Source organism: Rattus norvegicus, chromosome 14, assembly GCF_021556685.1.
Source record: "Rattus norvegicus strain SHRSP/BbbUtx chromosome 14, alternate assembly SHRSP_T2T, whole genome shotgun sequence".
In the NCBI taxonomy this organism is placed as follows: domain Eukaryota; kingdom Metazoa; phylum Chordata; class Mammalia; order Rodentia; family Muridae; genus Rattus; species Rattus norvegicus.
The window spans coordinates 17,279,317-17,294,711 of record NC_141547.1 but is presented as its reverse complement, the minus strand read 5'-3'; the positions used below and the strand labels follow the sequence as shown (position 1 = coordinate 17,294,711).

Below are 15,395 nucleotides of genomic sequence, written 5' to 3'. Positions count from 1 at the left end.
ATAGCTGTAGTCTGCTTTTCTTGAAAGGATAAAACTTGCTACATTATTTCAGTCTGGACTCTATTTCCTTTGTAGCTGATGCTGTAATATGATTTCATCACAGTAAATTCTATCAAACCTTCAAGCAGGGCCATATGTACAAGAGCCAAAAGCAAATATTTGCTGTGGGAACATAAGTTAATTCCCTTCTTTGCACAAAGTAGGGTTTTGTAAGAATTATTCTCGTGGCCCCATTCGTCGATGACAATGACAACGACTCCTTATATTTACATAGTTTCAGCTCCAAGAAATGAGAGATTTGTATCCATATGCATCAAGTTCATCTCAAACTGCTCTCAGCTTCTCAGTTAAACAAAGCTTGAAAACTAAGCCAAGCCTCCTCATGGGCTCGAGAAGTGGCATGCATGCTACTTTTCTTCTTCAATGGGGAGAGTGGAACAAGTGGAATTAAATCCCTAGGGCTGCTGGGAGCATATAAAGAAGCACTGTGCCCGTGCCCACTTTACCATCCAGACCTGAGTCAAGGCACATTCAGACATGGCCGCTCGACTCTGGCCCATGTTCCTGCTGGCTATCTTTAACCTAGGCATCTTTGGTAAGTTAACGGGGAATTTTTCTTTTCTATCTAAGTACTGGGGAAAACCAGAAGACATTTCAAAATATAATGAGGTGGTTTGGACCATTAATCAAACTATGGAAAATGGTTAAATTAAAGCCTAAGCAGGTAAGCATTTAGATTGTTGAAGTTCACGGAAAGTCTCAGTGAGCCAAGTGAAAGCCTCCATTCGACGTATTTGAAGCAGCTAAGAATCTATGCTTTGTGTTTTGTTTTGTTTTGGTTTTTAGAGTTGATAGTAGAAGAATCATTACCGACAGACTTAGTGATGTAGAAATCGTCACTTTTCAGTTGATAAAATTTACACATAATCCTGAAGGCCTAGATGTCTTACCATTGGTTGCTGACTGTATCTTACCTTTAAGCTATATGCTAGTTGTCTGGTTTATTTCCAGGTCTCTCAAACACAGTAGGTGCTTACATAATGTTTCCTTGCCTTAAGATCGCAGTCAGCCTTGTGTGTTTGTCTTGTGTGCCCTGCTGTATTGGCTCCTAAGTCAAAGTAAAGATTTGAGCACTAGGGGCTTGTTTGTTCTTGCTGAGTTCTCTACTCTTTCCCCTGCAGCCCCTCCCTGTGACACTGAAGAGTTACGATGTCAGTGCATTCAAATAACGTCCGAGTCGATCCCTTGCAAATTCATTAAAACCATCGAGGTGATATACGAGAATATTTACTGCAACAGAATGGAAGTGATGTGAGTAATAAAGGCATGGAGGAAGGTGGGGGCTCTTGCATGAAAGTTTTCTGCCTGGTATCTCCTTTCAGAATGTGATTCATTCAGTGATTCCCAACCTGTGGGTCGAATAATTCGTTCACAGGGATTACCTGAAGCCATCAGGAAACACAGGTGTTAACATTATGATTCATAACAGTAGCAAAATCACAGTTGTAAAGTAGCACCGAAAATAATTTCATGACTGGGGTCACCACAACATGAATTGTATTGAGCAGCTGCAACGTTGAGAAGGTTGAGCGAGAAGCACTGTGCTACAGCAAGAGACAGAAGACTGTGGCTCTGGGTGATATTATTCTCACACAGAATGGGAAAATTATTACCCAATATTTGTGCTCTCATTTCTAAAAGTGGCATGCACTCTTTTCAGAAAAAAAAAACAAATCAAACCAAACCACAAACCAAAGGCACCTCCTAAACCAAGAAGACAGTTGATTTCATAAACTCTGCTGAGAAGAATTAATGTTGAAGTCAGTGAATAATTAAAAAGCAAAGATACATAGTGATGGGCAAGAATGTAAGAAAAGGAGGCCACCAATGTATGCACGTATGTATGTATGTATGCATATATGTATATATGTATGTACGTACATATGTATATGTATACATCAATGAATGATGCACACACAAATATATTCATGCTAGGTATAGTTTTGAAAATTTGGTAGATTTGATTAATACATTCCTTTGTACACTGTTGCTGTAATGTTAGATGCATAAATTTAGATTTTAGAAAAACAATATTACCAATTGTAATTTCAATAATTTTTTAACTTTTGAGTCAATTTATTCCCAAAATAAACATCAGGACACATTTATCAGTGATTTTCCATCCCCCAGAACTTAACAGACAACAGGACAACCCCTTACTCAAAGGGGCTATACATGAAAACTGAATTTTCCTTTGTATATTGGCTATATTGAATGTTACAATGAAGCTTGCCTTTTATGGAAAAGTTTGCTTTTATTTTATGGAAGAAAGGAATCTCTGCATTATACACTTGGGTGTACCAACACATACAATATAGCCTAATGACTCTAGGGTGATGTTTCTGGGGCATCAGCCTGCAATTAAAGACCTTACAGACTGTACAAAATCCCTTCACTCTTCAGTTATAACTTTTGTTCTATGTATGCATGTATACATGCATGTATCCATTTATGTATGTATGTATGTATGTGTGTATACATGTATTCGTGTATATAGGTATGTATGTTTCTATCTGTCTTTCTGTCTGTCTGTCTAAATGTGTATGCCTCAGTTGTTCATTGCTAGGTAATAAATTATCACAATAGACTAAAAAATAAGTATGGTTATTGCTCTACATTCTGTAGTTTAACCTGCTAAGTGGCTGGGGTAGCTTCTTTGCTGATTGGGAAGACAACATGGAAGAAGAGAAGAGGAAACTCACAGAGCTGCAGGGATCACATAACCAGGCACTGTAGCTGTCCTGAGTTTATCATCCAGAGCAGAGTCAAGCCACAGATAGTCATGCCCGCTCACTGTTTTGAGAAGGATGCCACCTGGGCTGAGGGCTCACCTAGTGGTTCTCCCACGGCTGTTCTCAGCTCAAGCTGCTGGTCGAATTCAGCTCTTTGCAGAAGCCCACCACATCTCTCTACGCCAGTGGTTCTCAACCTTCTTAATGCTGTGACCCTTTCAAACCTTTCACGTTGTGATGACCCCCCCACCCATTTATTTTTGTCATTACTTCATAACTGTAACTTTACTACTAACTCATAATGTAAATATCTGTGTTTCCCAATGGTCATAAGTGAACCCCATGAAAGGGTCGTTTGACCTCCTCCTATTCCCAAGGGTTCATGACTCACTGGATGAGAACCACTAAGCTGTTGGTCTGTGGTGATTTCTTTTTAACTCCAGGAGTTTATTCTTACATTATTCCACTCTGGGTATAATCAATGGAAAATTAGTCTCACACTGCAACTGGTCTCTCCTCCCAATCAGACTTTCTTTTCTGATATTAACCAGAGAAGACTGCTCTGGCTACTACATGAGATGCATTTGAAAATGTACCTTTTTTGTTTATTTTGTTTTTAGTAACATTAGCTGTATTATCATCATCCCTTTTGTAACTTAATATAGCATATAATACAATGCCTCTTCACGAAGTGTTAAGAAACTGGATGTGCTTCTGCCCCCCCCCCACAAATATAAATATGTAGGATGTACATGTAAGTGCAGCTATGGGGTGTTGGTAAGTGCCCACACACTTAGGGTAAAATTTAAGTTAGAAAGGAACCAGAACAGCAGAAGCCTCCAGATGTGACTGGTTTCTGTCAACTGAATTGTGTCCTGTACCTACCCTCCTACCCCTTGGGTTTGTCTGTATGAATGTCTGTGCACCACACGTGTGCAATGCCTATAGAAGCCAGATTTGAGCATCGAATGTCTTGGAATTGAAGTGAGCTGCCATGTGGATGCTGGGAATCAAAGCCTGGTTCTCTGGAAGAACTACTGAGCCATCTCCAGCCCCTGATGTAAGACAGTGTTAACACTTGGACCATGGGCAAAGTGTGAAGAGGTTGGTCATGTGTAAGCCAAATAGACAAGGGGAAAAAATCTAATCTTGCCAATCAATACCTTGAAGAGAGTCTTCAGAATTTGAAGAAAACACATTCCTATAATTTGAGTCACTCTACCTCAGGTACAGTATGACAGCCACAACAAATTACCTGCTTCCAAAATGATATACCTCTGCAAGAACTGATGACATTTTGAATTTGGTTGGTTTTTGCCTTTTTTCTCCTTTTCTTTGCCATTCAGGTATAATACAAAAAACAGTTACTCTTTATTTGGTCTGCTCTTAAACTTCAAGGTAGTAAACTTGTACTGGATACATGTATCTTTTTGCAACATGCTTCTGTTACTTAACATCATACTTTGCAATCCATTTAGCTTGCTGTGCTTAGCTCGTTTATTAAGTTGAAACAATAGTATTCCATCATCGTCATCATCATAAACATGAATAGAATTCATTTATTTGGTTCTATCCTGGTTTTTGTTAAGATACCCATTCTTTATATGTGTTTATTCACACGAGAACTTCTTGTTGAGTTTACTGTTTGTACACCTTCAATTTTACCTCTGTACAGACTTGATTATCACCCCTCTACATAACAGGAAGGAACGACTCTGTTTTCTTCTTCAGATATGACTTGCTTCTTCTAAGATTTCTGGTCTTTCATGGAAACCTTAGAATCAGTTTTCAATTTTTGTCACATAGTAAATATACTTAAAAATGTAATTCTTTGGAGGCATATCCTAGAAGTTGACAGCCTTATGCTAGCAATTTTTTAATTTTATATATGGATTTGCTTCTTATTTACTGGGAACATTTACATTCTGTTATTTTATACTTTGAGACAGGGGGTCTCTCTATGTCTTTGTGCGTTCATTTTAAGTGACCCTGGAGGAGATAATGGCCTTGAACTCGTCATTCTGGTTGCTGGGATTACAGGTGTGCACCACCACACTTGATAAGGGATGCTTTATGTCCTTCAATACTTCTCAACTACTTCATACTTTCTTTAAAAAACAGAAACTACCCCTTAATACTTTACATGATTGAATGCTATTATAAAAAGATGCTAATAAATTTCACACCCCGGGTATCAGTGCTTAGACTCCGTTTGCTTTGCATTCATTGGCATTAGCGTTTCACAGGGATGGAAACTCATGCTGTCTGGGAATAAGGCAGTCTTATTTTCTCCATTGGGAACTTTGTGACTTTTAACTGTCTTTCTAGCTTTGAGATGGCTGTTGAGACAGCCGGATCCGTTGCCTTGTTTCTGTGTTTAAAGGGAATATTTTCAATTTAGTACTATTATTTATAATACTTTGTGGCTGGCTTTTCTTATATTAGTTAATTTCTAAGAGTTTGATTATATTATTTTTTCATGATTGGAAAGTTGTTTTTAAACCCCTGGGGTACACAATTTGGCTCAGAGTATGGTAAAATGATCCAGCCTTATATAAGACACTACAAAACGGTCCTGCTATGTTAATAGAGTTTTGCAGTTCTGTGAATTAGAGCCTGCCAGTGTGAGTTTGAGCCCAGCAACACACACTTTGACACACACATGCACATGAACCAATGCCTCCCTGAAGAAGTGGTATAGTTAGAGATTTCCACAGTGAAGCCACATCATTTCAATAAAGCATGACTAGAGTTTTAGATTTAAAAAAAAAGAACTGCAATTTTAAATTAGCTAAGCACACTAATATGTGTTAAAAGTTCCAATAAGATTAATATAGTTTGAGAAATCTGTGTGTTCATTTGAAGTGTGTGCGTCCATGTTACAGATACTACAGTGAATACACTTGACCTATTATTATGTAAGTGCAGCTGCTGTTTTACCAAAATACTTTATTTTTACAGAGCAGTGCTAAGAGACGGGAATGCAATTTGTTTGCATCCGAATTCTACGTGCGTGAGGACTCTTATCGACAACATTCCTAGCAGGTAAAATGAAGACCAAGAATCTTTTTCATATTCATATTCTCTCTGATTTATTTTAAGGGTAGATATATTTAGTAACACACACAGATAGGTCATGGATGACAAGAAATCCACTCTGAGCTTAGAACTGTATAATCTAGGGACCCCAATAGCATCCCCAGACCAGCATCTCCGGCCTCCCTTCAGCTCTACTGGTTCAGAAGTAATGGGGATAGATCCCACAGTGCCTATGACAGCATCTCCAAGTAACTCCACGGCACTCCTAAGCTTGAGAGTTCCTCGCCTTTTATTGAAGGTGACAGCAACTTGACCTTAGTTATAAATATCCTGACTGAATGTAAAGGTGATATAAAATTGTTTAGCATGTGTCTCATGCCAAACCAATGAGGTAGGCTATTGGCCCATTTGGTAAGAGAAATTTTAAGGGGAAAAAATTGTGGGAGGGAAAATATAACCATTTATTTAAATGGGGCTCCAAATACAAATTTCAAAACAGTGACCGGGGAAGGAATGATGAATATGAAGCAAGCGACAGGAACATATATTTGAATCGACTTCTGGGAAATGGGATTTTAGAGCTACAGTAGTGTAAATGAGGAGAGGCGGCCACTCAGAAACTAGTTCTGCTTTATTTCCTAACCAAAACATTAGAGATTATGAATGAATGACCCGAGGGCTTCTCTTCTGGTTAGGTTTCTGTTGCCGTAATAAAATACTAACCAAGTCAACCTGGGGGAGGAAAGGGGTTTTGGCTTATAGTTACAGTTCATCATTACAGAAGGTCAGCGCAGGAATCTGGAGGCAGGAGCTGAAGCAGAAGCCAAGGAGGAAACCTGGCTTGCTCCACATAGCTTACACAACCTGGTTTCTTTTTCTTTTTCTTTTTCTTTTAACTAGATAATTTTTATTTACATTTCAAACGTTATTCCTTTTCCTGATTACCCATCCAAAGTCCCCTATGGGGACTTTTCCTTCCTTCCTTCCTTCCTTCCTTCCTTCCTTCCTTCCTTCCTTCCTCCCTCCCTCCCTCCCTTTTTCCTTCTTCCTTCTTCCTTCCTTCCTTCCTTCCTTCCTTCCTTCCTTCCTTTCTTCTTTCTTTAGCTTTTTAAAAATGTATATATTCTCCTTTTTAATTCACTTTACACCCAGATCACAACCCCTCCCTTCTCTCTTCCCACTCCCACCCTTACAAATCCCTTCCCCACTGTTCCTTCCCCTTCTCCTCAGAGAAGGGGAGCCCTACCTTGGGTGTCACACCAACCTGGGGCATCACTTCCAGCAGGACTAAGACATCCTCTCCCATGAGACCCGATGAGGCAATCCAGATAAGGGGTAGGGGATCTAATGACAGGCAACAGAGACCGAGACAACCCCTGCTCCACTTGAAGACTCACTTGAAGGGGGCTCACTTGAAGACTACAAATGTGTAGGGGCCCTAGGTCCAGCTTCTGCAAGTTTCCTGGTTGATGGTACAGAATCTGTGAGCCCCCATGGTCCCAGGTTAGTTGACTATAGGCCTTGTGGTATTCTTCACCCCTCTGACTTGCTCACTTCTATCCCCAAATCTTCCACAAGACGCCTTAGGCTCTGAATGACGTTTAGATGTAGGTCTCTGCGTCTGTCTCCATCTGCTGCTGGATGAAGCATAGCAGGAGACAGTTATGCTAGGCTCCTGTCTAAAAGCATAGCAGAATATTATTAATAGTGTCAGGGGTCGGCTCTCTCACATAGGATAGGTTTCAAGGTGGGGCAGTCATTGGTTGACTGTTTCCTTAGACTCTGCTCCCTCTTTATTTATCTCCCTCCCTCTTTATACATCTTATAGGCAAGACAAGTTTTGGGTTGAAGGTTTTGTGGGTGAATTTATTCCCCCTCCCTCCTTTGGAAGACCTGCCTGGCTACAGGAGGTGGCCACTTCAGTCTCTATACCCGCCTCTGGTAGGAGTCTCAGCTAGGGTGACTCCCATAGACTCATATTCTCTCCCATCCCAGGCCTCTAGGTAGTCACCAGAGATACACCCTCAACCGGTTTCCATTCTCACTCTCAGCCTTCTTCAGTTCCCCTCCCCATGCCTGATTGCCACCCCCATTCCCTTCCTCACCTCCTCTGCAACTCGGTTCCTTCTCTCCATCTACCTCCAATTACTATTTAGTTTCCTCTTCTGAGTGAGATTCAGGCATCCACCCTTGCGCCTTCCTTGTTATCCAGTTTCTTTGGGTCTGTGGACTGTAGCATCGTTGGCCTCCACTTTTAAGTGAGTGAATACCAAATGGGTCTTTCTGGTTCTGGGTTATCTCACTCAGGATGATAATCTCAAGTTCCATCCATTTGCCGGCAAAGTTCATGTCTTACTTTTTAACAGCTGAATAGTATTCCACTGTGCAGATGTACCACATTTTCTTTATCCATTCTTCAGGTAAGGGGTATCTAGGTTGTTTCCAGTCGCTACCTTATTATGAATAAAGGTGCTATGAACATAGTTGAGCAAGTGTCCTTGTGGTATGGTGGAGCATTTTTTGGGTCTATGCCCAGGAGTGGTATAGCTGGGTCTTGAGGTAGAACTATTCCCAGTTTTCTGAGAAACCACCAAATTGATTTTCAGAATTGTACAAGTTTGCACTCCAACCAGCAATGGAGAATGTTCTCTTTCCTCTATAATATCTCCAGCATGTGCTACCACTTAGTTTTTGATCTTAGCCATTATGACAGATGTAGGATGAAATCTTAGGGTTGTTTTGATTTGCATTTTCCTGATAACTGAGGACTGACTAAAGATGTTGAACATTTCTTAAAGTGCTTCTTGGTCATTCAAGATTCCTCTGTTGAGAATCTCTGTTTAGCTCTGAACCCTCTGTTTAACTGGGTTGTTTGGATTATTGGTGTCTAATTTCTTTGTAAAGTTTGTATATTAGCCCCCTGTCAGATGAAGTGTTGGTAAAGATCTATAGACTTTCCCAATCTATAGACTGCCATTTTGTCCTATTGATGGTGTCCTTTTCCTAACAAAACCTTTTCAGTTTCATGAGGTCCTATTTATCAACTGTTGATCTTATAGCCTGAGCCACTGTAGTTCTGTTCAGAAAGTTGTCTACCGTACCAATGAGTTTGGGCTATTTTCAACTTTCTGTTTTATTAGATTTAGTATCCAGTTTTATATCAAAGTCTTTGATCACTTGAGGTCAAGTCACTCGGACTTGAGTTTTGTGCAGGGTAATAGATATGGATTTATTTTCATTCCTCTATGTCGAGAGATCCAGTTAGATCAGCACCATTTGTTGAAGATGCTTTCATTTTTCCATTGTATGGTTTTGGTTTCTTTGTCAAAAGTCCAGTGTCCATATGTGTATGAATTTATTTCAGGGTCTTTCCTGATTTGATTCCATTTGATCAACCTGTCTATTCTCATACAAATACCATACAGTTTTTATTACTATTGCTCTGTACTACAGCTTGAGATTAGGATGGTGATAGCTCCAGAAGTTCTTTTACAGGTCAGGGTTGTTTCATTTATCCTGTGTTTTTTGTTTTTCCATATGAAGTTGAGAATTCTCTTTCAAGAACTGATTCATGGGAATCATACTGTAGGTTGGTAATCTTTTGGCGAGATGGCCATTTTTACTATGTTAATTTTATTGATCCATGAACATGGGAGATCTTTCCATCTTTTTATATCTTCAATTTTTTTCTTCAGAGACTTAAGTTCTTGTCATCAGGCCTTTCACTTGCTTGGTTGGAATTACAACAAGATACTTTATATTATTTGTGTCTATCGTAAGCAATGTTGTTTCTCTAATTTCTTTCTCAGTACATTTAATATTCATATAAAAGAGAGAAACTGATTTTTTTTTTTTGGTAACTATTACCCATCCACTTTACCGAAGGTGTTTATCAGCTGTAGGAATTCTGTGGTAGAATTTTGGGGTCACTTTTGTATACTATCATATCATAACAGTACTTTGGCGTCTTCCTTTTCAATTCATATTGCCTTCTTCTCCTTTAGTGGTTGGGTTGAAGGTTCAGTACAACCCTCAAGTTACTATATTGAATAGACAGGGAGAGAGTGGCAGTCTTGTCCCTGATTTTAGTGGACTTGCTTTACATTTCTTTCTGTATAATTCAATGTTGACTATTGGCATGCTGTATACTGCCAATATGCTGTGTATTGCTCTAGGTATGAGCATTGTATCTGTGATCTCTGTAAGACTTTTATCATAAGGGGATGTTGAATTTTCTCAAAGGCTTTTTCAACATATAATGAGATGAGATATGGGTTTTTCCTTTGTTTGTTTTTATGGTGGATTACATTGATGGATTTCCATATATCAAACCATCCCTGCATCCCTGGGATGAAGTCTACTTGGTCATAGTGGATAATGTTTTTGATGTATTACTGGATTCAGTTTGTGAATATTTTATTGAGTGTTTTTACATTGATGTTGATAATAGAAATTGGTCTGAAATTCTCCTTTTGTGTTGAGTCTTTGTGTGATTTAGGTATCAGGGTGACTGTGGCCTCAGAGAATGAGTTTGGCAGTCTTCCTTCAGCTTATATTTTGTGAAATAGTTTGAGTGGTATAGGCATTAGCTCTTCCTAGAAAGTCTGGTAGAATTCTGTGCTAAAACCATCTGGCCCTAGACTTTTTTTGGTTGGTAGACTTTTAATGGCTGCTTCTATTTCTTTGGTGGTTGTAAGGCTGTTTATATAGTTTACCTGACCTGGATTTAACTTTGGTATGTATTATCTGTCTAGAAAATCATACATTTTTGGTTAGATCTTCTAATTTTGTGGAATACAGGCTTTCGAAGTAAGACCTAATGATTCTTTGAATTTCCTTATTGTCTGTTGTTATGTCTCCTTTTTCATTTCTGATTTTATTTGGATACGTCATTTCTGTCTTTTAGTTAAGTTGGCTAAGGGTTTGTCTATCTTATTGATATTCTCAATGAACCAGCTCTTCGTTTTGTTGTTTCTTTGTTTTGTTCTCTTTGTTTCTAATTGATTGATTTTATCCCTGAGTTTGATTGTTTCCTGCCATCTACTCTTCTTGGGTGTGTTTTGTTTTTTTCTTTTCTGGACCTTTTATGTGTACTTTTAAATCATGAGTATGAGAACTCTCCAGTTTCTTTATGAAGGCACTTAATGAGCTGAGAGGTGGCTGGAAAATGGAGTTCTGGAGTTGGGGGTGATTGTAGTGTGTAATTATAAAAAACAATCCACACTACGATTAAGTACAGTCAGTGGCAGTCTCACCAGCCCCCATGGTTCCTGTGGAGAGCCAGCTGCTGAGCCTCCTTGATCTTCCCAGGTTCCTGTGGTTTGCTGTTGCCCAATTGCTCATATCTTTCCAGGCCATCCAGCCAGCTGGATCCTCTAGCCTCGTAAAATGAAAACTCCAGAGGCTTGTAATTTACAAGTCAGATTTATAACAGTAACTCTTCAACCCCCCAAAATGCCCACACAAAGAACTCAAAACTCAATTAATATTGATACAAGCTGCACACCTAGATTGGACAGATGCCCCCGTGCCCTACCTTATTTAATCATCTAAGAAATCTCCAATTACTTATGGCTCCTAGGACCATATGGTTCTGGTTCATCATCCTCTCCTACAGCTCTGTCTTCTCTCTCTCTCTCTCTCTCTCTCTCTCTCTCTCTCTCTCTCTCTCTCTCTCCCTCCCCCCTCTAAAACTTTCAGGCCTGACTTCCTTTTCCACTGCCCAATCACAGGTTCTATCCTTATCTAACTAATAAGATTTCACTTGACCTCACCTATGTACAGGCACCTCTTTGAGGGGGCAGAAAAGACAGACAGCAATCCACAACAGGTGATAGCTGGTTTCTCTGGGTAGCTAGGTGTGGCCCCCAGAGAACCAAGTGTATTTTCTAAGCAGGGATAGGTAATTCTATGTATCTATGTAATTATATGTGCTCTGTTTGTCTTTCAGACCTTTCATACCTAAGGACTACGCATCAGCGAACAATCTACGTGGAATGAAGTTTATGTACAGTGTTGAGTTTGAAAAGCTCCTATATCTTTCATTTATGGAGCCTCAGGTCTAAAATGAATTCCCCTCTCAAATTCTGGGGACCTCTAGCTGCTTTTCTGATTAGCTTATGACAATGGTGATGGGATTTGAGGTGATAAAACTATTATTATATAAAAAAGTAAACCCAAGTCTCACTTAATAGGTGGGGCATTTCTCTGTCAGGCTCACTGTCTGTCTAGACTCTATCTCTTCTGCTGCTGGCTACTGTCTTTTCCTTTACTTGATTTCCTGGTGGATGCTCACAGATGACTCTTCCCCCTGCCCCTCATTTTGACAGGACGGATAATGGCGCCATGCAGCCTTTTACTGACTGACAGACTACCCACAGGTTGCTTAACATTTTGTGCTTCAAAGCCTTATCCCACCCCAGGATGGGATGTTTCAAGGCTGCATCTCAGCACAGAGCTGGGATCCTCAACTCCCGTGCCCCAGAGTGAAACACTTCTTTTCATTCGTCAGAAAATCTGAAATAAAACTGTGCTAATTGAGACACATTGGGATATGCATGTAATATCAGCACTAGGGAAGTTAAGGCAAGAACATCATGAATTCAAGGCTAGCCTGGATTACATAGTTGCAGACTAACTTGGGCTACAGGGAGACTGTGCTTAAAACACAAACATGCACACACACACACACACACACACACACACACACACACACACACACGTACCAGTGGTGGATGGGTTGATGAAGTGACATCAATTGTATAGCATAAATATTTTAAAATTTAAAATGTACTTTTCATTTTTTAGTTTTTATGTGTGTATGTCTGTTTCTATGTGTGAATACGGGTGTGCAAAACTTCAGGTGTCAGTCCTCAGTTTCCACCTAGTTTGAGGCAGGGTCCCTCTGTTGTTTTCCCACTCGGAATGCCAGGCTAGCTGGCCCATGACATCCCAGGGAGCCTCGTGTCACCCTGGGAACACTGGGGCTACAAATATATTTGTGCTTGGCTTTACATGGATTCTGGGAACTAAAACCTTGGTTTTCATACTTGAATGACAAGCACTAGTCATCTTTCCAGACCCATCATTTTTTATTAATTTTTAATTGAGCAAATCTTCTAGAAAACAATAGTCAAGACTAGAAGTAAACACCAAAATGTGGATGGGAACAACAGTAGGAAATCAAGGCTTTCTATTCTTGAGGATGCCACTGCAGACAAGTGAGGTGTGGGAGACAGAGCTACAGCCACTCTCTGACCACTTAACTTCTTCCTGGCAAAAATTTGGCATATATAACACCTGTAAACATTAAATAAACAAACATCCACTTTCTGCTTGTCATTTCCGGTGAAAGAGTGTGTTCCAAGATGAATGATATTACCTTGGAGCCAAAGCGGGAACACTGTGTCCAAAGAAGAGTGTGTAGGCACCAGAGCCTGTGGCTTTCTCTAGCCAACTCTTGTAGATTTGTCTTTTTCTGCGAACCCGATGCTGCTCCAATCCTTGCTTAGTCTTTCGGCTTGGCTGTCCTGCATGGACTTCCTCTCTCTAATGTTTCACTTTTAAGTCTCGAAAGAGGTGTTATTGATCATGGTGCTTTGTTTTTACACATTGGTCTAACTACCTATAGCCCTGAGCCTCTTTCCACATGGTTCCAGTGAGGCCATCTGTGGTCTGTCATTGCAGAATAAAGGAACAGATTCTTGTGATACAGTGGGTAGTTTCATTATGGTCTGCATGTATGGGTGAAGGGGATCAAAGACAGATAGCAGAAAGACAAAACAAACTTTCTCAGATGCAACTTTATTGTAGTGTTCTTCACATGAGTGTAGACATATGTACATCGGTGTGTGTTCGAGGGCCAGGGGACAATCTCGTTTTTTTTTTTTTTTTTTTTTTTTTTTTTTTTTTTTTTTTTTTTTTAGTGCTGTCTTTTATTTTCTTGGTCTTTTGTGTTGTTTTGTTTTGTTTTTGAGACAAGGTTTTTTTCACTGTCCTGAAACTCACCAAATAGTATCTGGGTTGGTAGACGCAGGAAATCCAGAAATCTACCTGCCTGCCTGGCACTCCCCTGTGCTGTAGTTACAACCACAGGAGCTCTGTTTTTGTGGGGGCTCCGAGGATTAAACTCAGGTCTTTATGATTGCAAAGTGAGCACTTTACTGATGGAGCTATCTATCCAGCCCCAGAAAAAAAAATGTTAGAGAGCTGTGTTCAGAGAATTGAGAGCGATGCATCACACACCCACACAGACACACACACACAGACACACACAGACACACACAGACACACACACAGACACACACAGACACACAGACACACACACAGACACACACACAGACACACACAGACACACACACACAGACACACACACAGACACACACACAGACACACACACAGACACACACACAGACACACACACAGATACACACAGACACACACACAGACACACACACACAGACACACACACACACAGACACACACACAGACACACACACAGACACACACAGACACACACACACAGACACACACACAGACACACACAGACACACACACAGACACACACAGACACACACACACACACACGCACACACACACACACAGACACACACACCAGTCAAACAAAAGCACAGGCTTGAATTCTGAGTTCCTTCATATTCAGATAATCTTTTTAATACAGTTATAAATGTGGAACATTAAAAAAAAAAACAAAACAAAACCTTGGTCCCTTACAGAGTTGCTGCAATTAGATATTGAACTTGCTTTGAAAGCAAACATAAAAAGTGAAACAAGTTTTGTTATTACTGTTGTTGCTGTTCTTGTTGTTTAGTGATTTTTCTGATTGTGCTTGGGACATTCGGCTGTTACGGCATCCACTCAGACTTGTATTCATAATCGTATGTACAGATCGAACCACTTATGTTGTTGTGAAAATATAAAAAATAAAAGAGTCTAGAATCTGCTCTAGGTCCGGCACTGTAGTGCCCCAAGATATCTGCTAGGTATCTTAATTCTCAGTCAGCAAAGCATCTCACTTGCTCCTCTCTATCCCATATCACACTGCCAAAGGCCTCTCTCTGAGCCTGGCAGCAATCTCTCTACCTATCTAGTTCCCAAGGCAGGTTTCCATGCCAGAAACACACATCCTAACTTGACAGCGGCCCAGACCAGCCACCCCACACTTTCTTACACTTAAATTGCTACATGAAAGAACACACAACACAATATCCTTTGGCCCAATTGATAAGATATAATTGCTCACCTAAACATACAAAGCCCAATACACATTCATCTCTTAAAAACATTCATAACAACCTGTAAAGGTACACCGTGGAATCTTAACGTCACCTGCCATATTGTCCTGCCATGGCCTCTCTCCCTGTCCCTCCTGTCTCTTCCTCCTTTTTGTCCCAGTCTCCTCCTCTTCCTTCAAACTTCTTTCCCGCCCATCCTTCCTTCTCATCCAATGACAGGCCTCCTTCTATCTTGGACCTGCCTCACCTGTGACATCATCTCACACACTTAAACTGCCTGTAGCAAGTAGGAAATATTGTTCTTGATATT

The 15,395-nt window shown here is 40.2% G+C and overlaps 1 protein-coding gene across 1 annotated transcript; it reads left to right on the top strand.

Annotated features, from left to right (window-relative positions):
* Positions 1-278: 278 nt before the first annotated feature.
* On the top strand, positions 279-12,373 carry Cxcl15 (C-X-C motif chemokine ligand 15). Its single transcript, XM_087584668.1, has 5 exons — positions 279-595; positions 1,182-1,311; positions 5,754-5,837; positions 11,782-11,890; positions 12,161-12,373. The coding sequence occupies exons 1-5, from the start codon at positions 538-540 to the stop codon at positions 12,167-12,169; spliced, it is 390 nt and encodes a 129-aa protein (XP_087440794.1). The 5' UTR covers positions 279-537; the 3' UTR covers positions 12,170-12,373.
* Positions 12,374-15,395: the final 3,022 nt, after the last annotated feature.

Coding starts and splice junctions, on each gene's coding strand:
- Cxcl15 (XM_087584668.1), top strand. CDS start 538: ATGGCCGCTCGACTCTGGCCCATGTTCCTGCTGGCTATCTTTAACCTA. Junction 596..1,181: donor CTTTAACCTAGGCATCTTTG/GTAAGTTAACGG, acceptor TTTCCCCTGCAG/CCCCTCCCTGTGACACTGAA. Junction 1,312..5,753: donor TGCAACAGAATGGAAGTGAT/GTGAGTAATAAA, acceptor TTATTTTTACAG/AGCAGTGCTAAGAGACGGGA.